The sequence below is a fragment of the Lissotriton helveticus genome, chromosome 7 (genome assembly GCF_964261635.1).
Source record: "Lissotriton helveticus chromosome 7, aLisHel1.1, whole genome shotgun sequence".
Classification (NCBI taxonomy): Eukaryota; Metazoa; Chordata; class Amphibia; order Caudata; family Salamandridae; genus Lissotriton; species Lissotriton helveticus.
The window spans coordinates 48,763,133-48,787,992 of record NC_136068.1 but is presented as its reverse complement, the minus strand read 5'-3'; the positions used below and the strand labels follow the sequence as shown (position 1 = coordinate 48,787,992).

Genomic DNA, 24,860 nt, shown 5'->3' with positions numbered 1-24,860 from the left:
GTCTGGACTTGGCAATCACTTGGACATTGGACACCAGTGCAACAGAAACAGAAAACACATGCAATACAGAGTCAACTGCTGAGCAAAATGGGGTGAGCCGGATAAAGTCCAGAGGACAGCCAACATGCAAACAGAAGTGTCCATGAGTTGCAGTGCACTGGGCTGTGGACACTAGAGATGAGCGCGCTCATGTGCAGAAAAAGTCTTGGATTGTGTCCCTTCTATACATTCCTAATGCAGAGGGGTATGTGAGACCTGCATCATCTTCACCATCAACGTCAGGGCCCCCACACTGTTTGAGGTGGCATACCTGCGCGACCGCTCCACGGCACATAACACAATCAGCAACAGACAATGGCTTGCTATGCACTGAGTCACTGGCACCTGGAGTGCTGAGCAGGGAATCAGGCTGATGATGGCATCCACGACAGGCCTGAGCAAACTTGAAGTCTGTCAGGACCACCGCTTCAACTCTGGCAGATGGCGTTTGGAGGTGGTCCTTGCAGTGGTGGAGTTTGCCTCCTGCGGTGATGCGTCGTCCAGGCTGGTCTGGACTTGCTTTGGTGTGTAAGCCCTGGAGGGGCGCATTTGGGCCTGGAGGCTTCGTACAGCGCAAAGCCACAGAATCAAGGCGTTGATGACCCCAAGGTCTACACCTTAGGGGCCAGCCTATGTCTCCGGAGAAGGGGTACAGCACAGAGTTAGTGGCCCCGGATGCACTGCGGCCAGCACAGGCACCCAGCCACGGGACGGTGAATTGCGGTGCAGTAAGATGGGCCATGCGACCTGATCGGGTAGCCATCATTGTCCGAGGTGTATGTTTCAGAGTGTTTCACAAGACAGTGGAAGGTGTCCTCCAGGGCAAGACTCCGAAAGGTTTGATTTTATCCAGAAGCAGCAAATGGAGGAGTGGAATGCGACAGCCTGTTGCCACCACCAATTCCGTATCAGCTACATGGGGGTGAAAACTGCTCCCTAGTCCATAGGCTCAGACACCACCACTGTTCAACCAGAGAGTGTCCATGATTGTCGGGGAACAGACTTAGTAACAGCGGGACTGAGTGGGGATGCAGTCTGCGATGATGCCGCTACACTGATATGAACTGCGCTATTGGTGAATTATGACTGACCTACTGGACCGCAGTGTAGGCCATAGGCAGTGGTCAGCAGTGGCCCACAGCCGCATGGCTTTGGCTCGCGAAGCACAGCTCTAGTGACACCAGGGCAGTTGTGGGTAGTGTACAAACCCCTCTGTAACGATGATCCTTTTCTCTCCGCCAAGATGCAAGGCGACATCCTCTTAGGCCTCTCCTTGCATGCAAGGATGTGTAATCTGCCTTTGCATACTCTATGTTCAGTTCCAAATCTGTGACCTACTTGTGCACAGCCTCGGCTGAGAGCAGTGTAGGCTGGAGCCAGCGGTCAGCACAGGCCATTCACAGAGTATTGCCGGCATAGGTTGGTGGCCCCACCGGCCTGCGCAGTTCAGGTTCAGTGGCACCACGTGTTCGGTCACCTCCGTGACTGACACGACTTTCACCTGGACTGAGCCGCATTGTCCTCTTACTCCTTTCCGTGCGACCACTGGTGTGGAGTCAGCCATTCGTGATTCCCGACTAGGTGTTGGATGTGAAATCTACTGGTCCACAGGGTAGTCCTGGTCCCTCACCCATGTGTCGCCGGCTGGCAATGGACAGGGTTTGTGTCAGCACTGCTCGCCAGATGCCGTTGGACAGGGTTTGTGGCAGCATGGCTCACCGGATGGCATTGGACAGGGTTGGTGGCAGCACGGGTCTCAAGATGCCCATATGGAACTATGCCTCACTAATTGGAGGGGTCTGGAGCTGTGACCGCTGGCCCGGATTTGGAATCACTGCCATTCAGGAGCCAGGACACAGTTTCACATATGGGACCCACTGGGCCGCAGAGGACACCGGTAGAATATGTAAATGAGAAAGGAGTAATGTGGGCCAGCGTCGGGGGGACAGCGGTGGTCTGGAAGGCTGGACGGGTTGCGGGCCTCAGGATTGGAGCTTACACTGGCAAGTGGTGGGCCCTCCTTGACACACGCTGGTGTCAGATGCTGATCAGTGTGGCCCGGCCGTGCAGATCGACCTGACGGGCTCATGGTCCAGCGGACCGGGGTACGGCAGGCACACAGTATCTCAGGCAACGTTGCTGTCGAGGATGGCGTGGGCCTTGTGGCGGGGTGATAGGTGACGCCCTGGCAGAGACGTTGGGGTTTCTGGAAGAGGACCACGGCCAGGGCTACGTGCTTTTTATTCACACCCTAACGCTGGCCTGGCTTACATCAGCCCATCCCACTCTGCTGATGCTTACGGGAGGCGTAACAGGCAACATTTCCGCAAGGAACCCTACTGGCTGGGGTGACATGGTTGCATCCACTGTCCACTACACTCCATACACCAGAGGTGTATGTTGCCGTGGTTATGGGTGTGTTCTGCATATTGCGGTCTGTCCAGCACTTTGCTTCCACTCTTGGCATGGTGTACTTTCCCAATCATAGTTCTACTGCATCCTTCACACATGCCGGGTCGCCACCTCTCCCCACATTAGTCTATTGTGTGGCTGAGGTGCCATGCCGTTGAATGGTCATGTTCACGGCTTGCCCAGGTTACCATTGTAAGTTGTTCTATTGTGTCTGGTGGGTGGGCATGTTGTGGTGCATGTTGGTTGTGAATTTGGGACATTGTGGATTGCATGGTTGTGGAGTTGAGATGAGTGGGGTGTTAACTGGGAACTTGCCAAGGGGCTTTGCATTTGCCTTGGTGACATCCCGGGAGTGCTGGTTGTTGATGGACTGTCAGAGGGTGAAGGGATCATGCACATTGGTATTTGGAGGCTACATTTGTAAAGGTCCCACAGCGTTGTGAGGTTGCTTGCACATTAATGTGCGACGTTTGCTTCCTGTTACGGTGATTGTGACTGTCACCAGGGGGCACAGGTGGGACATGTGTGCAGTGGATTGCCTCCAACACGTACGTGCATCCGGCTATGGTGCATGGTCCTTGCTTGGTCTCCAGCAGATCCTGCACATTGTGTTGGCCGTATGGGGCCTGGGGTGCCAGGGTGATGGTGATGTCCAGGGCAGGTGTGGGGGACTTTGATGTGGCTGGCTGTGAGACTCCGCCGACTCTGGTGTATGTTGGTTGGGGTATGCCGGGGGCCAACAGGTGCAGCAGAGCCAGCAGCTTGGTGTGGGGCGGGATGTTGGTTGTCTGCTGTGTTGGTGCAGCAGAGCCAGCAGCTTGGTGTGTTTCTTTGTCTGCGGTGCCTCTATGGTGGTTTGGGGTGCTGGGTGGGTGTTGTGGGCCTCTTGGGCGTCCGGGCTGCATGATGTGTGGCTCCATGGCATTTGTTGCCCTTCCGATGACGCCCTGGGTTGGGCTTCCTATTGTGGTGCAGCCTGTGGTCCGACTTTACACCAGGTCGGAGCAGGTGTAAAATTCCTGCTGCTAACACGCCTTATCGCCTGGTTTGTGTTCGTATTGCTGATCTGTCTGGTCGTTGTGAATGTTGAGGTGTGGTTTTTTCACTGCTTTTGGCACTGGAACGCCTACTGTGCATCTCATTAGCGATAGTTGCGGGGGGTCTCTGTGGTGATGTTTTTTGCTGCTGCTATCGCGGGAAAACTGGTGCTGTGGGCTGTTAGCACCAGCTTGTGAATGGGAAGGTAAATTTATAACGACTTTGGCTGTAATAAAGTGCAGTTAATTTGGCGATAGCTCCTTGTGAATATGCCCTCTGGTCTTAAAGTGGCGAAACAAGGAGAAATGCTTTATTTCTCCTTGTTTTTGCTTTATCCGTGTGTGCTGCACACATGGAAAGAGCAAAATGCCAAGGTTTCTTTATGTACAGGAGGGTGTTCCTTCCTGTACATAAACAAACCTCTTTTTAAAAATGCCAATTTGTAACTTACTTGTGTGCTGCATGAAGCAGCACGCATGTAAGTTACAAAATGGCATTTAAGGTTGGTTTATGTGCAGGAAGGAATTCCTTCCTGTACATAAACAAACCTTCCCTGCTCGCAGACACCCTTGCACTCTGGTGCAAGGGTGCCTGTGCTGGCGATCAGTTGTAAAACGTATCGCCATCGCAGGGGGAAACGCTAGGCTGCAGAATATCCTTGGTAATATGGTGCAGCCTAGCATTTCCGAAGTGGCGAAGAGAGGCGTTTAGCCAAGACGGCTATGCCTATCTTCGCCACTTTGTAGATAATATAATCCCCCAAGTTCCTAATTCTCAAAAACTTAGTCTCACCTCCCACTCCCCCTCCTTACTACCGTCCCACAGTCCATAACCCCCCGCTTGTGTTTGGACTATGACTAGAATTCCAGCAGGAGTTCGTCCCACGGGAAGTGCAAAGAGTCCTCCGCTCATGCAAAATCCACGTCCTTCACTCTCAGCCAAAGCAAATGTTGCTTCACAGTGGCCTTGGCCAAACCTGCGGTCAGGTGGGCGGAGGCTGGCGGTCCTGTGTGGGCAGGTGATGTGAGATAGGAGAGGAAGGCCAGACTGGGAGGTTGAAGAGAGGTCTTCCATGTGTACCCTCATGGAGGGGCAATGAGGAAAGGTGCTTTTAAAAAGACAAGGGCAATCCCAGATTTGGGGGCATATCATCAAGCCTGGGCGATAAAATTATCGCCACTTAATCGGCAGGAAACTGCTGCTAAAGTGGCGATAATGGGCTTGATAATATGCTCTATGAAATTCCAATCGAAGCTCGTGTTAGAGGTGAAGGACATCTAACATGGGCTCCAATTATTGCACATGCTTGATAATATGGCCCTTGGTTTCTTCCTAAAACACATAGGAATCGTTTTGAGGTCGGCGGAGTTGGCATTCGCAATAGAACGGTTACTGCCCAGCATTACCAAACACACAGTGCTGCCGTCCCAGTCCACCATACTGGGTGAAACTTTAACTTAACAGCCAATCCACCACATCACAAAGGCAGTTTCTTGCCATATATAGGGTGGGGTAATAAACAGTCATTTATTTAATTAATATGCAAGATGTGGGAGTCTGGGGTAGGGAAATCATAAAATGGAACACATGAGCAGGGTGAAAAAGTCCCAGTGTGTCAAGAGTCTCAAACAAAGCATTCACATTGGACAGCACCTGATGGACTAAAGAGGTAAACAATGCGTAGAGGCGCCAGAGCACAGTGGCATCAGAGGGCGAGTGCGAACCACCGTGAGTCTCAAAACAGTCGAATGGAGAGAAACTATATGGTGGATATTTATGACTTTAGTTTTTCACCATTCGTATGTAAAGCCTTTGCCACACAGAAAGCAAGCCCCTTAAACTGCGCATAATGCACTGGATGACTCCAGGAGCCATATAAGGTATAGGACGCATTTCCCTTGTTTGTACCGAGCACACCTTTTAAAAGATGCACCTGGCACAAAGGAATATGAGTGGTATTAGGATAAAAATGCTGCCCCTAGGGCAGCTGCAAATTTGCCATTGCCTGGGGTCAGCGCATTCATGTGAAAAACTGGAGCAGCTGCTTTGAGGCGCACTGACAGCGTGCCACCTTTTAGGTGGCTCATTGTGCCTCCTGACAGCTTCTTTGCCACTGCAATACATCACACAAGCAAATGAGGGAACGCCCTCTGATGATAGCGCAGGTGCTTTTTTTGCCCCAGCCAGGGCCGGACTGGCCATAGCAGGCACCGGGCAATCCCCCGGTGCGCCGCACTGGTGGGGCCAGTACCAAAAATCGGGCAAAAACCGACCTGGCAAACTGCTTGGCGACACCTCCAATGACCCCCCCCCCCCCCCCGGTTGTGGTTCCCAGTCCGGCTCTGGCCCCAGCCCTATCGGTAATACAGAAGGGGATGCACAAGCGTCTGCGGACCCTTCTGTAATACCAAGTTCTGCTGGGGTGGGCAAAGCAGCGCAAATGCCTGTTGCGCCCTGGAGGCACTTCTGTAATATGGCCCCTGTTGTATCTGAATTAGGGGTGGGCGAATCTCCGCTGAATCTCGCTAAGTTTTAACGTAACTGAGAAATTCCGCAGGGTAAAACTTCGAGTCACGCCCATCCCCTAGTCAAGACCATTGTTACTTTGTTCAGCAAGAGCAGATCCATCCAGCATGGCACCAACTGAGCAGAGGGTGACTTCCATGGAGCCGCAGGGGCTTCGGCACTGAATGCACAGATTAGGGATAGGCAGAATTTGCGTAATCATGTTGCGCAAATCTCAACACGCAGAAATTCTGCAAACACGCGGAATTGCTTGTTCGCGATGCTTTTTTACTGTTCGCAATTGCTATTTGCGTGCTCGGGGGGAAATATCTAGCGAACACGCATTTTGAGAACTCAAACAAGCAAAACATTTAGCGAAGTTGCGGAACGCAAAATTTTGGGCAATTTCGCGTTCTCCACGGAAGGCGAAATTACCCAAATTCAGCAAATGGAACGGAATTTACCGCCCAGGCCTAGCACAGATATCCCCACAGGGTAGTCTAATCTATAAACCTGGAGGGCAGTGTCCTCCAGTGCAGCAGAGGTCATCGCCTCCACTGACCTGGCAGGATGCCAGGGGATGTTCTCATCAGTTGTGGGATAAATACTGGATGCTGTTTTCTTCACTAAACCTTGAATATGTGATGCTGTGCTTTCCTTTTATGAACTGCATTTCTGTAGTGTGGTTTGCCTTACTATCCCAGGTGCATAAGTAATGCTGTGTGACACCTCATCTCCAGTAAATGTCTGTTACAAGGAACCACACTATCTATCACTTGTGGTTATGTGACAAAGACCATCTCCTGTACATGGTGGAGGTTAGTGGCCCTTTTGGACTCTGGGTGCCTTTTACCCATGATGGTGACTTTATTTTGGGCAGCTGATCATGTTTTACAGACCAGCTACACATCTTTCTTAGATCCATCACTGAACCCTGGTGGTTGGAGGAGACAACATACCCATTCCTTTGGGTAGAGCAGGGACCACTCAGTGCACGGGCTCTATGTAACACAGCTCACTAAATGAGCTCTATGTGACACAGTTCAGTGCACGGGCTCTATGTGACACAGTTCAGTGCACAGCTCAGTGCACAGGCTCTATGTGACACAGTTCGGTGCACGGGCTCTATGTGACACAGTTCGGTGCACGGGCTCTATGTGACACAGCTCGGTGCACGGGCTCTATGTGACACAGCTCGGTGCACGGGCTCTATGTGACACAGCTCGGTGCGCGGGCTCTATGTGACACAGCTCGGTGCGCGGGCTCTATGTGACACAGCTCGGTGCGCGGGCTCTATGTGACACAGCTCGGTGCGCGGGCTCTATGTGACACAGCTCGGTGCGCGGGCTCTATGTGACACAGCTCGGTGCGCGGGCTCTATGTGACACAGCTCGGTGCGCGGGCTCTATGTGACACAGCTCAGTGCGCGGGCTCTATGTGACACAGCTCAGTGCACGGGCTCTATGTGACACAGCTCAGTGCCAGGGCTCTATGTGACACAGCTCAGTGCACGGGCTCTATGTGACACAGCTCAGTGCACAGGCTCTATGTGACACAACTCAAAGCACGGGCTCTGTGTGTCACAGCTCAGTGCACTGGCTCTATGTGACACAGCTCACTGCACTGGCTCTATGTGACACAGCTCACTGCACAGGCTCTATGTAACACAGCTCACTGCACTGGCTCTATGTAACACAGCTCAGTAAATGAGCTCTATGTGACACAGCTCAGTGCAGAGGCTCTATGGGCCACCACTTATTGCACGGGCTCTATGTGACACAGCTCAGTGCACGGGCTCTATGTGACACAGCTCACAGCATGAGCTCTATGTGACACAGCTCAGTGCATGGACCAGCTCGGTGCACAGGCTCTATGTGACACAGCTCGGTGTACGGACCAGCTCGGTGCACGGGCTCTATGTAACACAGCTCAGTAAATGAGCTCTATGTGACACAGCTCAGCGCACGGGCTCTATGTGACACAGCTCAGTGCACGGGCTCTATGTGACACAGCTCAGTGCACGGGCTCTATGTGACACAGCTCAGCGCACGGGCTCTATGTGACACAGCTCAGTGCACGGGCTCTATGTGACACAGCTCAGTGCACGGGCTCTATGTGACACAGCTCAGTGCCAGGGCTCTATGTGACACAGCTCAGTGCACGGGCTCTATGTGACACAGCTCAGTGCACGGGCTCTATGTGACACAGCTCAGTGCACGGGCTCTATGTGACACAGCTCAGTGCACGGGCTCTATGTGACACAGCTCAGTGCACGGGCTCTATGTGACACAGCTCAGTGCACGGGCTCTATGTGACACAGCTCAGTGCACAGGATCTATGTGACACAGCTCAGTGCACGGGCTCTATGTGACACAGCTCACAGCATGAGCTCTATGTGACACAGCTCAGTGCACGGGCTCTATGTGACACAGCTCAGTAAATGAGCTCTATGTGACACAGCGCAGTGCACGGGCTCTATGTGACAGCTCGGTGCACAGGCTCTATGCGACACAGCCCACTGCGCGGGCTCTATGTGACACAGCTCGGTGCACGGGCCAGCTCAGTGCGCGGGCTGTATGTGACACAGCTCGGTGCACGGGCCAGCTCAGTGCACAGGCTCTATGTGACACAGCTCAGTGCACGGGGTATATGTGACACAGCTCACAGCATGAGCTCTATGTGACACAGCTCAGTGCACGGGCTCTATGTGACACAGCTCAGTAAATGAGCTCTATGTGACACAGGGCAGTGCACGGGCTCTATGTGACACAGCGCAGTGCACGGGCTCTATGTGACACAGCTCAGTGCACGGGCTCTATGACACAGCTCAGTGCACGGGCTCTATGACACAGCTCAGTGCACGGGCTCTATTGGACACAGCTCAGTAAATGAGCTCTATGTGACACAGCTCAGTGCAGAGGCTCTATGGGCCACCACTTATTGCACGGGCTCTATGTGACACAGCTCAGTGCACGAGCTATATGTGACACAGCTCGGTGCACGGGCTCTATGTGACACAGCTCGGTGCACGGGCTCTATGTGACACAGCTCGGTGCACGGGCTCTATTGGACACAGCTCGGTGCACGGGCTCTATTGGACACAGCTCGGTGCACGGGCTCTATTGGACACAGCTCGGTGCACGGGCTCTATTGGACACAGCTCGGTGCACGGGCTCTATTGGACACAGCTCGGTGCACGGGCTCTATTGGACACAGCTCGGTGCACGGGCTCTATTGGACACAGCTCGGTGCACGGGCTCTATTGGACACAGCTCGGTGCACGGGCTCTATTGGACACAGCTCGGTGCACGGGCTCTATTGGACACAGCTCGGTGCACGGGCTCTATGTGACACAGCTCGGTGCACGGGCTCTATGTGACACAGCTCGGTGCACGGGCTCTATGTGACACAGCTCAGTGCACGGGCTCTATGTGACACAGGTCAGTGCACGGGCTCTATGTGACACAGGTCAGTGCACAGGATCTATGTGACACAGGTCAGTGCACAGGATCTATGTGACACAGCTCAGTGCACGGGCTCTATGTAACACAGCTCAGTAAATGAGCTCTATGTGACACAGCTCGGTGCACGGGCTCTATGTGACACAGCTAGGTGCACGGGCTCTATGTGACACAGCTCAATGCACGGGCTCTATGTGACACAGCTCAGTGCACGGGCTCTATGTGACACAGCTCAGTGCACGGGCTCTATGTGACACAGCTCAGTGCACTGGCTCTATGTGACACAGCTCAGTGCACGGGCTCTATGTGACACAGCTCACTGCACTGGCTCTATGTGACACAGCTCACTGCACTGGCTCTATGTGACACAGCTCACTGCACTGGCTCTATGTGACACAGCTCACTGCACTGGCTCTATGTAACACAGCTCAGTAAATGAGCTCTATGCGACACAGCTCAGTGCAGAGGCTCTATGGGCCACCACTTATTGCACGGGCTCTATGTGACACAGCTCAGTGCACGGGCTCTATGTGACACAGCTCACAGCATGAGCTCTATTTAACACAGCTCAGTAAATGAGCTCTATTTGACACAGCTCACAGCATGATCTCTATGTGACACAGCTCAGTGCATGGACCAGCTCGGTGCACAGGCTCTATGTGACACAGCTCGGTGTACGGACCAGCTCGGTGCACGGGCTCTATGTAACACAGCTCAGTAAATGAGCTCTATGTGACACAGCTCAGCGCACGGGCTCTATGTGACACAGCTCAGTGCACGGGCTCTATGTGACACAGCTCAGTGCACGGGCTCTATGTGACACAGCTCAGTGCCAGGGCTCTGCACGGGCTCTATGTGACACAGCTCAGTGCACGGGCTCTATGTGACACAGCTCAGTGCACGGGCTCTATGTGACACAGCTCAGTGCACGGGCTCTATGTGACACAGCTCAGTGCACGGGCTCTATGTGACACAGCTCAGTGCACGGGCTCTATGTGACACAGCTCAGTGCACAGGCTCTATGTGACACAGCTCAGTGCACAGGCTCTATGTGACACAGCTCAGTGCACAGGCTCTATGTGACACAGCTCAGTGCACAGGCTCTATGTGACACAGCTCAGTGCACAGGCTCTATGTGACACAACTCAAAGCACGGGCTCTGTGTGTCACAGCTCAGTGCACGGGCTCTATGTGACACAGCTCAGAGCACGGGCTCTATGTGACACAGCTCAGAGCACGGGCTCTATGTGACACAGTTCAGTGCACGGGCTCTATGTGACACAGTTCAGTGCACGGGCTCTATGTGACACAGCTCAGTGCACGGGCTCTATGTGACACAGCTCAGTGCACGGGCTCTATGTGACACAGCTCAGTGCACGGGCTCTATGTGACACAGGTCAGTGCACGGGCTCTATGTGACACAGGTCAGTGCACGGGCTCTATGTGACACAGGATCTATGTGACACAGGTCAGTGCACAGGATCTATGTGACACAGCTCAGTGCACGGGCTCTATGTGACACAGCTCAGTGCACGGGCTCTATGTGACACAGCTCACAGCATGAGCTCTATGTGACACAGCTCAGTGCACGGGCTCTATGTGACACAGCTCAGTAAATGAGCTCTATGTGACACAGCTCAGTGCACGGGCTCTATGTGACACAGCTCAGTAAATGAGCTCTATGTGACACAGCTCAGTGCACGGGCTCTATGTGACACAGCTCAGTAAATGAGCTCTATGTGACACAGCTCAGTGCACGGGCTCTATGTGACACAGCTCGGTGCACGGGCTCTATGTGACACAGCTCGGTGCACGGGCTCTATTGGACACAGCTCGGTGCACGGGCTCTATTGGACACAGCTCGGTGCACGGGCTCTATTGGACACAGCTCGGTGCACGGGCTCTATTGGACACAGCTCGGTGCACGGGCTCTATTGGACACAGCTCGGTGCACGGGCTCTATTGGACACAGCTCGGTGCACGGGCTCTATTGGACACAGCTCGGTGCACGGGCTCTATTGGACACAGCTCGGTGCACGGGCTCTATTGGACACAGCTCGGTGCACGGGCTCTATTGGACACAGCTCGGTGCACGGGCTCTATGTGACACAGCTCGGTGCACGGGCTCTATGTGACACAGCTCGGTGCACGGGCTCTATGTGACACAGCTCGGTGCACGGGCTCTATGTGACACAGCTCGGTGCACGGGCTCTATGTGACACAGCTCGGTGCACGGGCTCTATGTGACACAGCTCAGTGCACGGGCTCTATGTGACACAGCTCAGTGCACGGGCTCTATGTGACACAGCTCAGTGCACGGGCTCTATGTGACACAGCTCAGTGCACGGGCTCTATGTGACAGGTCAGTGCACAGGATCTATGCGACACAGGTCAGTGCACAGGATCTATGTGACACAGCTCAGTGCACGGGCTCTATGTAACACAGCTCAGTAAATGAGCTCTATGTGACACAGCTCGGTGCACGGGCTCTATGTGACACAGCTCGGTGCACGGGCTCTATGTGACACAGCTCAGTGCACGGGCTCTATGTGACACAGCTCAGTGCACGGGCTCTATGTGACACAGCTCACTGCACGGGCTCTATGTGACACAGCTCACTGCACTGGCTCTATGTGACACAGCTCACTGCACTGGCTCTATGTGACACAGCTCACTGCACTGGCTCTATGTGACACAGCTCACTGCACTGGCTCTATGTAACACAGCTCACTGCACTGGCTCTATGTAACACAGCTCAGTAAATGAGCTCTATGCGACACAGCTCAGTGCAGAGGCTCTATGGGCCACCACTTATTGCACGGGCTCTATGTGACACAGCTCAGTGCACGGGCTCTATGTGACACAGCTCACAGCATGAGCTCTATTTAACACAGCTCAGTAAATGAGCTCTATTTTACACAGCTCACAGCATGATCTCTATGTGACACAGCTCAGTGCATGGACCAGCTCGGTGCACAGGCTCTATGTGACACAGCTCGGTGTACGGACCAGCTCGGTGCACGGGCTCTATGTAACACAGCTCAGTAAATGAGCTCTATGTGACACAGCTCAGCGCACGGGCTCTATGTGACACAGCTCAGTGCACGGGCTCTATGTGACACAGCTCAGTGCACGGGCTCTATGTGACACAGCTCAGTGCCAGGGCTCTGCACGGGCTCTATGTGACACAGCTCAGTGCACGGGCTCTATGTGACACAGCTCAGTGCACGGGCTCTATGTGACACAGCTCAGTGCACGGGCTCTATGTGACACAGCTCAGTGCACGGGCTCTATGTGACACAGCTCAGTGCACGGGCTCTATGTGACACAGCTCAGTGCACGGGCTCTATGTGACACAGCTCAGTGCACAGGCTCTATGTGACACAGCTCAGTGCACAGGCTCTATGTGACACAGCTCAGTGCACAGGCTCTATGTGACACAGCTCAGTGCACAGGCTCTATGTGACACAGCTCAGTGCACAGGCTCTATGTGACACAACTCAAAGCACGGGCTCTATGTGACACAGCTCAGAGCATGGGCTCTATGTGACACAGTTCAGTGCACAGGCTCTATGTGACACAGTTCAGTGCACGGGCTCTATGTGACACAGGTCAGTGCACGGGCTCTATGTGACACAGGTCAGTGCACAGGATCTATGTGACACAGGTCAGTGCACAGGATCTATGTGACACAGCTCAGTGCACGGGCTCTATGTGACACAGCTCACAGCATGAGCTCTATGTGACACAGCTCAGTGCACGGGCTCTATGTGACACAGCTCAGTAAATGAGCTCTATGTGACACAGCGCAGTGCACGGGCTCTATGTGACAGCTCGGTGCACAGGCTCTATGCGACACAGCCCACTGCGCGGGCTCTATGTGACACAGCTCGGTGCACGGGCCAGCTCAGTGCGCGGGCTGTATGTGACACAGCTCGGTGCACGGGCCAGCTCAGTGCACAGGCTCTATGTGACACAGCTAGGTGCACGGGCTCTATGTGACACAGCTCGGTGCACGGGCTCTATGTGACACAGCTCGGTGCACGGGCTCTATGTGACACAGCTCAGTGCACGGGCTCTATGTGACACAGCGCAGTGCACGGGCTCTATGTGACACAGCGCAGTGCACGGGCTCTATGTGACACAGATCACTGTACGAGCTATATGTGACACAGCTCACAGCATGAGCTCTATGTGACACAGCTCACAGCATGAGCTCTATGTGACACAGCTCACAGCATGGGCTCTATGTGACACAGCTCACAGCATGGGCTCTATGTGACACAGCTCACAGCATGGGCTCTATGTGACACAGCTCGGTGCACGGGATCTATGTGACACAGCTCGGTGCACGGGATCTATGTGACACAGCTCAGTGCACGGGCTCTATGTGACACAGCTCAGTGCACGGGCTCTATGTGACACAGCTCAGTGCACGGGCTCTATGTGACACAGCTCAGTGCACGGGCTCTATGTGACACAGCTCAGTGCACGGGCTCTATGTGACACAGCTCAGTGCACGGGCTCTATGTGACACAGCTCAGTGCACGGGCTCTATGTGACACAGCTCAGTGCACGGGCTCTATTGGACACAGCTCAGTAAATGAGCTCTATGTGACACAGCTCAGTGCAGAGGCTCTATGGGCCACCACTTATTGCACGGGCTCTATGTGACACAGCTCAGTGCACGAGCTATATGTGACACAGATCACTGTACGAGCTATATGTGACACAGCTCACAGCATGAGCTCTATGTGACACAGCTCACAGCACGAGCTCTATGTGACACAGCTCAGTGCACGGGCTCTATGTGACACAGCTCGGTGCACGGGCTCTATGTGACACAGCTCGGTGCACGGGCTCTATGTGACACAGCTCGGTGCACGGGCTCTATGTGACACAGCTCGGTGCACGGGCTCTATGTGACACAGCTCGGTGCACGGGCTCTATGTGACACAGCTCAGTGCACGGGCTCTATGTGACACAGCTCAGTGCACGGGCTCTATGTGACACAGGTCAGTGCACGGGCTCTATGTGACACAGGTCAGTGCACAGGATCTATGTGACACAGCTCAGTGCACAGGATCTATGTGACACAGCTCAGTGCACGGGCTCTATGTGACACAGCTCACAGCATGAGCTCTATGTGACACAGCTCAGTGCACGGGCTCTATGTGACACAGCTCAGTAAATGAGCTCTATGTGACACAGCGCAGTGCACGGGCTCTATGTGACAGCTCGGTGCACACTGCACAGGCTCTATGCGACACAGCCCACTGCGCGGGCTCTATGCGACACAGCTCAGTGCACGGGCTCTATGTGACACAGCTCAGTGCACGGGCTCTATGTGACACAGCTCAGTGCACGGGCTCTATGTGACACAGCTCAGTGCACGGGCTCTATGTGACACAGGTCAGTGCACGGGCTCTATGTGACACAGGTCAGTGCACGGGCTCTATGTGACACAGGTCAGTGCACAGGATCTATGTGACACAGGTCAGTGCACAGGATCTATGTGACACAGCTCAGTGCACGGGCTCTATGTGACACAGCTCACAGCATGAGCTCTATGTGACACAGCTCAGTGCACGGGCTCTATGTGACACAGCTCAGTAAATGAGCTCTATGTGACACAGCGCAGTGCACGGGCTCTATGTGACAGCTCGGTGCACAGGCTCTATGCGACACAGCCCACTGCGCGGGCTCTATGTGACACAGCTCGGTGCACGGGCCAGCTCAGTGCGCGGGCTGTATGTGACACAGCTCGGTGCACGGGCCAGCTCAGTGCACAGGCTCTATGTGACACAGCTCGGTGCACGGGCCAGCTCAGTGCACAGGCTCTATGTGACACAGCTAGGTGCACGGGCTCTATGTGACACAGCTCGGTGCACGGGCTCTATGTGACACAGCTCAGTGCACGGGCTCTATGTGACACAGCTCAGTGCACGGGCTCTATGTGACACAGCGCAGTGCACGGGCTCTATGTGACACAGCGCAGTGCACGGGCTCTATGTGACACAGCGCAGTGCACGGGCTCTATGTGACACAGCGCAGTGCACGGGCTCTGTGACACAGATCACTGTACGAGCTATATGTGACACAGCTCACAGCATGAGCTCTATGTGACACAGCTCACAGCATGGGCTCTATGTGACACAGCTCACAGCATGGGCTCTATGTGACACAGCTCACAGCATGGGCTCTATGTGACACAGCTCACAGCATGGGCTCTATGTGACACAGCTCGGTGCACGGGATCTATGTGACACAGCTCAGTGCACGGGCTCTATGTGACACAGCTCAGTGCACGGGCTCTATGTGACACAGCTCAGTGCACGGGCTCTATGTGACACAGCTCAGTGCACGGGCTCTATGTGACACAGCTCAGTGCACGGGCTCTATGTGACACAGCTCAGTGCACGGGCTCTATGTGACACAGCTCGGTGCACGGGCTCTATGTGACACAGCTCGGTGCACGGGCTCTATGTGACACAGCTCGGTGCACGGGCTCTATGTGACACAGCTCGGTGCACGGGCTCTATGTGACACAGCTCGGTGCACGGGCTCTATGTGACACAGCTCGGTGCACGGGCTCTATGTGACACAGCTTGGTGCACGGGCTCTATGTGACACAGCTCGGTGCACGGGCTCTATGTGACACAGCTCGGTGCACGGGCTCTATGTGACACAGCTCGGTGCACGGGCTCTATGTGACACAGCTCGGTGCACGGGCTCTATGTGACACAGCTCGGTGCACGGGCTCTATGTGACACAGCTCGGTGCACGGGCTCTATGTGACACAGCTCGGTGCACGGGCTCTATGTGACACAGCTCGGTGCACGGGCTCTATGTGACACAGCTCGGTGCACGGGCTCTATGTGACACAGCTCGGTGCACGGGCTCTATGTGACACAGCTCGGTGCACGGGCTCTATGTGATACAGCTCGGTGCACGGGCTCTATGCGACACAGCCCACTGCGCGGGCTCTATGTGACACATCTCGGTGCACGGGCCAGCTCAGTGCGCGGGCTCTATGTGACACAGCTCGGTGCACGGGCCAGCTCAGTGCACAGGCTCTATGTGACACAGCTCGGTGCACAGGCTCTATGTGACAGCTCGGTGCACAGGCCAGCTCAGTGCACAGGCTCTATGTGACACAGCTCGGTGCACAGGCTCTATGTGACACAGCTCGGTGCACAGGCTCTATGTGACACAGCTCGGTGCGCGGGCTCTATGTGACACAGCTCACTGCGCGGGCTCTATGTGACACAGCTCACTGCGCGGGCTCTATGTGACACAGCTCACTGCGCGGGCTCTATGTGACACAGCTCACTGCGCGGGCTCTATGTGACACAGCTCACTGCGCGGGCTCTATGTGACACAGCTCGGTGCACGTGCTCTATGTGACACAGCTCAGTAAATGAGCTCTATGTGACACAGCTCGGTGCACGGGCTCTATGTGACACAGCTCGGTGCACGTGCTCTATGTGACACAGCTCAGTAAATGAGCTCTATGTGACACAGCTCGGTGCACGGGCTCTATGTGACACAGCTCGGTGCACGGGCTCTATGTGACACAGCTCGGTGCACGGGCTCTATGTGACACAGCTCGGTGCACGTGCTCTATGTGACGCAGCTCGGTGCACAGGCTCTATGCGACACAGCCCACTGCGCGGGCTCTATGTGACACATCTCGGTGCACGGGCCAGCTCAGTGCGCGGGCTCTATGACACAGCTCGGTGCACGGGCCAGCTCAGTGCACAGGCTCTATGTGACACAGCTCGGTGCACAGGCTCTATGCGACACAGCTCACTGCGCGGGCTCTATGTGACACAGCTCGGTGCACGGGCAAGCTCAGTGCGCGGGCTGTATGTGACACAGCTCGGTGCACGGGCCAGCTCAGTGCACAGGCTCTATGTGACACAGCTCGGTGCACAGGCTCTATGTGACACAGCTCACTGCGCGGGCTCTATGTGACACAGCTCACTGCGCGGGCTCTATGTGACACAGCTCACTGCGCGGGCTCTATGTGACACAGCTCACTGCGCGGGCTCTATGTGACACAGCTCACTGCGCGGGCTCTATGTGACACAGCTCACTGCGCGGGCCAGCTCAGTGCACAGGCTCTATGTGACACAGCTCAGTGCACGGGCTCTATGTGACACAGCTCAGTGCACGGGCTCTATGTGACACAGCTCAGTGCACGGGCTCTATGTGACACAGCTTAGTGCACGGGCTCTATGTGACACAGCTCGGTGCACGGGCTCTGTGACACAGCTCGGTGCACGGGCTCTATGTGACACAGCTCGGTGCACGGGCTCTATGTGACACAGCTCGGTGCACGGGCTCTATGTGACACAGCTCGGTGCACGGGCTCTATGTGACACAGCTCGGTGCACGGGCTCTATGTGACACAGCTCGGTGCACGGGCTCTATGTGACACAGTTCGGTGCACGGGCTCTATGTGACACAGTTCAGTGCACGGGCTCTATGTGACACAGTTCGGTGCACGGGCTCTATGTGACACAGTTCGGTGCACGGGCTCTATGTGACACAGCTCGGTGCACGGGCTCTATGTGACACAGCTCGGTGCACGGGCTCTATGTGACAGTTCAGTGCACGGGCTCTATGTGACACAGTTCAGTGCACGGGCTCTATGTGACACAGTTCAGTGCACGGGCTCTATGTGACACAGTTCAGTGCACGGGCTCTATGTGACACAGTTCGGTGCACGGGCTCTATGTGACACAGTTCGGTGCACGGGCTCTATGTGACACAGTTCGGTGCACGGGCTCTATGTGACACAGCTCGGTGCGCGGGCTCTATGTGACACAGCTCACTGCGCGGGCTCTATGTGACACAGCTCACTGCGCGGGCTCTATGTGACACAGCTCACTGCGCGGGCTCTATGTGACACAGCTCACTGCGCGGGCTCTATGTGACACAGCTCACTGCGCGGGCTCTATGTGACACAGCTCACTGCGCGGGCTCTATGTGACACAGCTCACTGCGCGGGCTCTATGTGACACAGCTCACTGCGCGGGCCAGCTCAGTGCACAGGCTCTATGTGACACAGCTCAGTGCACGGGCTCTATGTGACACAGCTCAGTGCACGGGCTCTATGTGACACAGCTCGGTGCACGGGCTCTATGTGACACAGCTCGGTGCACGGGCTCTATGTGACACAGCTCGGTGCACGGGCTCTATGTGACACAGCTCGGTGCACGGGCTCTATGTGACACAGCTCGGTGCACGGGCTCTATGTGACACAGCTCGGTGCACGGGCTCTATGTGACACAGCTCGGTGCACGGGCTCTATGTGACACAGCTCGGTGCACGGGCTCTATGTGACAGTTCAGTGCACGGGCTCTATGTGACACAGCTCGGTGCACGGGCTCTATGTGACACAGCTCACTGCGCGGGCTCTATGTGACACAGCTCACTGCGCGGGCCAGCTCAGTGCACAGGCTCTATGTGACACAGCTCAGTGCACGGGCTCTATGTGACACAGCTCAGTGCACGAGCTCTATGTGACACAGCTCAGTGCACGGGCTCTATGTGACAGCTCACTGCGCGGGCTCTATGTGACAGCTCACTGCGCGGGCTCTATGTGACACAGCTCACTGCGCGGGCTCTATGTGACACAGCTCACTGCGTGGGCTCTATGTGACAGCTCACTGCGCGGGCTCTATGTGACACAGCTCACTGCGCGGGCTCTATGTGACACAGCTCACTGCGCGGGCTCTATGTGACAGCTCACTGCGTGGGCTCTATGTGACAGCTCACTGCGCGGGCTCTATGTGACAGCTCACTGCGCGGGCTCTATGTGACAGCTCACTGCGCGGGCTCTATGTGACACAGCTCACTGCGCGGGCTCTATGTGACACAGCTCACTGCGCGGGCTCTATGTGACAGCTCACTGCGCGGGCTCTATGTGACAGCTCACTGCGCGGGCTCTATGTGACAGCTCACTGCGCGGGCTCTATGTGACAGCTCACTGCGCGGGCTCTATGTGACAGCTCACTGCGCGGGCTCTATGTGACAGCTCACTGCGCGGGCTCTATGTGACAGCTCACTGCGCGGGCTCTATGTGACAGCTCACTGCGCGGGCTCTATGTGACAGCTCACTGCGCGGGCTCTATGTGACAGCTCACTGCGCGGGCTCTATGTGACAGCTCACTGCGCGGGCTCTATGTGACAGCTCACTGCGCGGGCTCTATGTGACAGCTCACTGCGCGGGCTCTATGTGACAGCTCACTGCGCGGGCTCTATGTGACAGCTCACTGCGCGGGCTCTATGTGACAGCTCACTGCGCGGGCTCTATGTGACAGTTCACTGCGTGGGCTCTATGTGACACAGCTCACTGCGCGGGCTCTATGTGACAGCTCACTGCGCGGGCTCTATGTGACAGCTCACTGCGTGGGCTCTATGTGACAGCTCACTGCGCGGGCTCTATGTGACACAGCTCACTGCGCGGGCTCTATGTGACAGCTCACTGCGCGGGCTCTATGTGACACAGCTCACTGCGCGGGCTCTATGTGACAGCTCACTGCGCGGGCTCTATGTGACACAGCTCACTGCGCGGGCTCTATGTGACACAGCTCACTGCGCGGGCTCTATGTGACAGCTCACTGCGCGGGCTCTATGTGACAGCTCACTGCGTGGGCTCTATGTGACACAGCTCACTGCGCGGGCTCTATGTGACAGCTCACTGCGCGGGCTCTATGTGACAGCTCACTGCGCGGGCTCTATGTGACAGCTCACTGCGCGGGCTCTATGTGACAGCTCACTGCGTGGGCTCTATGGGACACAGCTCAGCAACAGAACATGGGTGTCTCTTTGTATCTCGGAGCTGTTCTTTCAGCTGCTCACCCTACAACACAGAGAGCCAGTCAAGTTTGTACTCTTTGTCTTTTCCTCTTTTTAAGACTGAAAGTAAACAATTGTTGTGACTGACACATGCAGACCTGCCCAGGAGGCCCCGCCCCAGTCACAATAAGAGGATTAACATTCTGAGATATTGCAGCAGAGCTGGTGAATTCAAATCCCACTGAACTGGGGGTGGCCAGAGGGCCTCGTGCCTGGCACACAGCATTCACGCCTCGTGCACCGGTTTTACTTCCTCCTGCACAGCTACGAAAACAAGCCCCCCCGCCCCCCTGCACACATACCCCAGGGCCTCCCTTGCCTCGAGGGCCAGAGACAGACCGTGCTCGCTGGGCTGTCTGGCAGAGCTCTAAGGGTCCCCGGATCCATAGAGGACTAGCTCATCCGGTCTGAGGTTTATGCTTTGCATTCTGGGACTTGTAGTGCTCTTGATCCTATTATAACACCGGGACTGCAAGACCTAGAATGCAACCCAGAATGCAAAACAAAACTCTGGACTGGGCTACTCAGACAGGGACCTGGTGAATCTGGGAGCTCTAGGGACATAAACAGGAAGTATCAAAAAGTCACCCTCAAGAAGTACAACACCTCAACCCTTCAACTGCCCCAGTATCATTGCAGCTTCAACGCCTTAACTTTGCCAAGGCCCTGCTTCAAGAAGATCCCCCATGTAACATCATAGTAGAATCCACAGCATGTGTGTCAGCTGACATTAACAACCCAGCACGCAGAGTCCGTGTCATGTGATGTGTTTGTCCAGTCCTGCCATTTTAGTCTCAACACTTTGCCTTCTGGTACTTGTGGTTTTGCTTTTCCTGATATGAATTTGGGTTTACATTTAATCATTTCAGTACTGATTTCCTGCAGGGATCCTGGAATAGTTCTTGCCTAAAATCACCCAGACCATAGACAGGATTTTAAAAAGAAAGGTGCCAAATACATGAAGGTCAGTGTATATAAAAGGGGTTAACCCATTTATACTACCTCACCTGGGTCATTCAATGCGGTATGAAAAACATGTGGTCAAGGTAGCAAGCAACAATTAACATTATTGTATAGTAGCAAAAACACTGCGCAAAATAAGGGTGGCTTGATATAGTCCACTATTGTATTTGTAAATTCATACAGTCTATCTTATGCAATTATTGTCAAAGCATTTGTGTATTTATACAATCTGTCTCTTGCAATTATTTTCAAAGCAATGACCGTGGAGCCATAAAATTGCTCATCACAATTAATATGCAATATTATACAGTGCTCTGGAAGTGAGGAAGGAAGGAATAGAGTGTTCACGTGTGGGTGGGGGACAGGGAGAGGTGATAGTGACATATATACATCAACATAGTTTGTTGTATAAGTTTCCGTGAATGATCACAATGTTCCCAGTATCGTAAATAACTAAATAACGCCCATAGTTAATTTGTATGGTGTCGCTACAGTTTGTATAGAAGTGTAGTCAACGTTTCGACCCCTCTAGTCAGGATAGGTTGTGGTCCTTGGGGTGGGGGTCTTCTTCAGGACAAAGGGAGCACTGGTATGGCAGGTGGGGAAAGAATCTACCACCACGCTCTGTTCTGTAGTTGGGCTTCCAAAAGCTCTTTGGTAGAGATGGCAGCAGTTCAGAGTAACAGATACACAGCATTAAATGAAGGATAGTTCAGTGGCAGATAAGCAGCAGCCTCCAGCTTGCTGATCATGGGAATAATCACCATATGCCTCCTCAGACGGCCACAGCTCACTGACGGAGAAAACAAATACATGAAGGTCGTCATTCAACTCCACAGCACCCCACCCCCAAAAAGTCCTGCTCTTACAAAAGTTAACCTTTTAAATTATATGTTTTGAGATGTTCATGACTCAATAAGCCTCACTGCTTCAGTCCTGGGACAGTGGCTCTTTGGGAGACCCGCCGCTCCCAGAGGCCCACCGACCTACTCATCCGGCGACCCCATATATAGCAAGGCCAGTGGTCCCCAATATAAAGCCATCACCAACTCTGAGAGGAAGGAACTGAGGCAGCATGTGGGATGAGGGAGCAGAGGAGAGCCATAGCTATGTTAACTATTAAGTACCACAGGTGCAGTATTTACAGGTATAGGCACAACCCTATGGTGGACCTGTGATGTCACTGATCCCCTTTTTACACTAATGTGATCCCCAGTGTGATGTATCATTGCCAGACCACACAGCAGCCCCTCCAAGCAGCCTGACCACCATCCCCTCCCCACCCCCCTCTGTTTTGCGGAGATTAGCGTAATGCGATTACACATATTCGCATTATGCAAGTGTCATTGCCGATAATTTCCACGGGTGTGGTGGTAAATCGTATCCAAAGGGCGGTATTGCGTAATTAGTAGACGGACTGAAACAATATTGGAGGTCTTTGGTAGACTGCAGTAAACGTGCATCTGTTTCCTTTGAGAAATCAGATATGGAATATGTTGCAAGATGTCCAATGAGGCGTTCAGAATTAATGTGGGGTGGAAAAATCTCGCCCGCGATATGAGTGTGCACTCATCCGTCTCTGCTTGGGAAATGTCAGAAAGGACCATCTATGCAATACTACTACCTATTATTGACTTAGGAATTCTCAAATTTATTTTTGAGGCCTGAAGAAGTCCGAGTAGGACGAAACGTGTTGGCTACCTTGATCACTGTTCAATTGGCGTGTTTTTAAGAAGAATAAAAAAACCTCCTGTGATTCTGGGCAAATCACTTAATCTCCCCGTGCCTATCGTGAAAGTAACTGGAAATGTACCGTAACTGTGAATATGTAAAGCGCTCCGATACCCGATTCGGTTCGGGTCTAGTTCGCGCTATATAAAACTCTGCAAATAATGAATAAAGGATACATGAACACACACAACGTTTCTTCATGTGCTAATTGTGTGCTATGATTTGAGAACAATTACTGTTATAAGAGAAATAAAAAGTTTCCTTTTAAAATAAACCCAATTTAATCTATATTGTGAGTGCTGAACCACCATTAGCAGATGGTGGCCTTGTAGTCCATGAGATATTTCCCCAGTGAGCTGTTGCCCTGGGGGTGAGCTCTGAAGGCAAGGGGCCCCTCCCAGTGCCTTTGTCTCTTTCCCCAGCACAGCGGGTTATTGTAGCAGGAGGTTCAAGGTGGAGAGGGCGTGGGGTGGGGGGTACGTAAGGCAGAGAGAAAGCGAGAGGTGGTGCAGGGTGGATGGATGAATAGGTGGAAAGATGGATTGAGCCGGGACCGTGAGGGAGCAGAGCTGGTTGAAGCATTTTTAGCCAGAGCCGTTGTTGGTTCCCCTGTCCAGCCCTGGGGGCAAGCTTTCACCTTTGTGTGCAAAGGGTGGTGAAATGTTAAAATGTGGTTTTGGAGATCTAAGACTTTGGAGGACTGTAGAGGTATGAAGTTTCTCCCCTAAGGTGTCCACCCCTATACCCCCTCCCCATCTAACCTACCCCCCACTGCCCCAACCCCCAGCTTTTGACATGGCCCAGGGCGCCAATAGTCAGAGGGGCGGAAATAACGGTCTGCGTAGTGGCCCAATCAGCAAAGCCCCCACCTTAGATCCAGTGATGACGTCTGAAGTATTTTTAATAGTTGATGATGCTGTCGCTGTTTTTTTAGCACCCCATCAGCACCCTACCTTGTCTGCCCGTCTACCTCACTTCCTGCCACCCCACCTACCCCCCTCCCAACACAAACAACTTAGAACCAGTCTGAGGGAGCTAAATTGTGGGTGATAGAGGGAGGTGGAGGGGTGGGGAGACGTGTGCTCTGAGGCAAGTCCCTGCCATGATACGTCCAGCTAAGGCCTGGCCTGTGAGAGGGGCCTGCCCTGCTGCCTCGTTATTCACCAGCAGCAGCGAGGGGGCACATTTCTCTCTGCCCAGGGCGCTGGTGGAGCAAGGGCCAGCTCGGGCCCCACAAACGGACTCTTTTGTGCATGGCTCCGCGGTCCTGCGGCCGGAGACGGGTCAAGGCGGGGCTGCGGCTGGAGGGGTTCAGAAGCGTGTACAGCAGGAGGGGCGAGTGCAGAGGAGGCAGAGAGGGCAGAGAGGCCTGGCCAGGGCAGTGCGGAGGGGGCAGAGGGGGCAGAGAGGCCTGGCCAGGGCAGTGCGGAGGGCAGGAGGCGCGCAGGAGCGCAGCGTGGAGGTGGAGGAGGGCGCACTTACGGCTGTGGCGGAGAGGTCCCACAGGCATGGACCAGGCCCAGGACGAGGCACAGGCGGGGCAGCGAGGGCGTCCACATGGCGAGGGCGGCACAGGAGGGTCCGGGGCAGCTCTGGCCACGGATCGGCTCCAGGCCCCTATATACCGCGCCCGGTGTCCGGCACCCACGCAGGCAGACAAAGTCCGCTGTGGGGGATTACAGGGGTCGAGACTCGAGGCCTCACTTTAAATCCATAATCTGTCCAAGGCAAACAATGAGTTAATAAACTGCCAAGTAAACAGAACCGCTGAAAACAGCCCCCGAGGCAAGATCTGTGTGTTAGAGAACCTATGGACACAACGTATAGACGTGCACAATTACA

General features: G+C 54.4%; 1 protein-coding gene across 1 annotated transcript in view; it reads right to left on the bottom strand.

Annotated features, from left to right (window-relative positions):
• Positions 1 to 24,651, bottom strand: part of LOC144767997 (alpha-2-macroglobulin-like) — a 190,053-nt gene extending 165,402 nt beyond the window's left edge. The window contains exon 1 of the mRNA XM_078651388.1: positions 24,501 to 24,651. Within this exon, the coding sequence (XP_078507514.1) occupies positions 24,501 to 24,577 (77 nt within the window). The 5' untranslated portion in view covers positions 24,578 to 24,651. The remainder of the gene's footprint in view (positions 1 to 24,500) is intronic.
• Between the last annotated feature and the right edge of the window lie 209 nt (positions 24,652 to 24,860).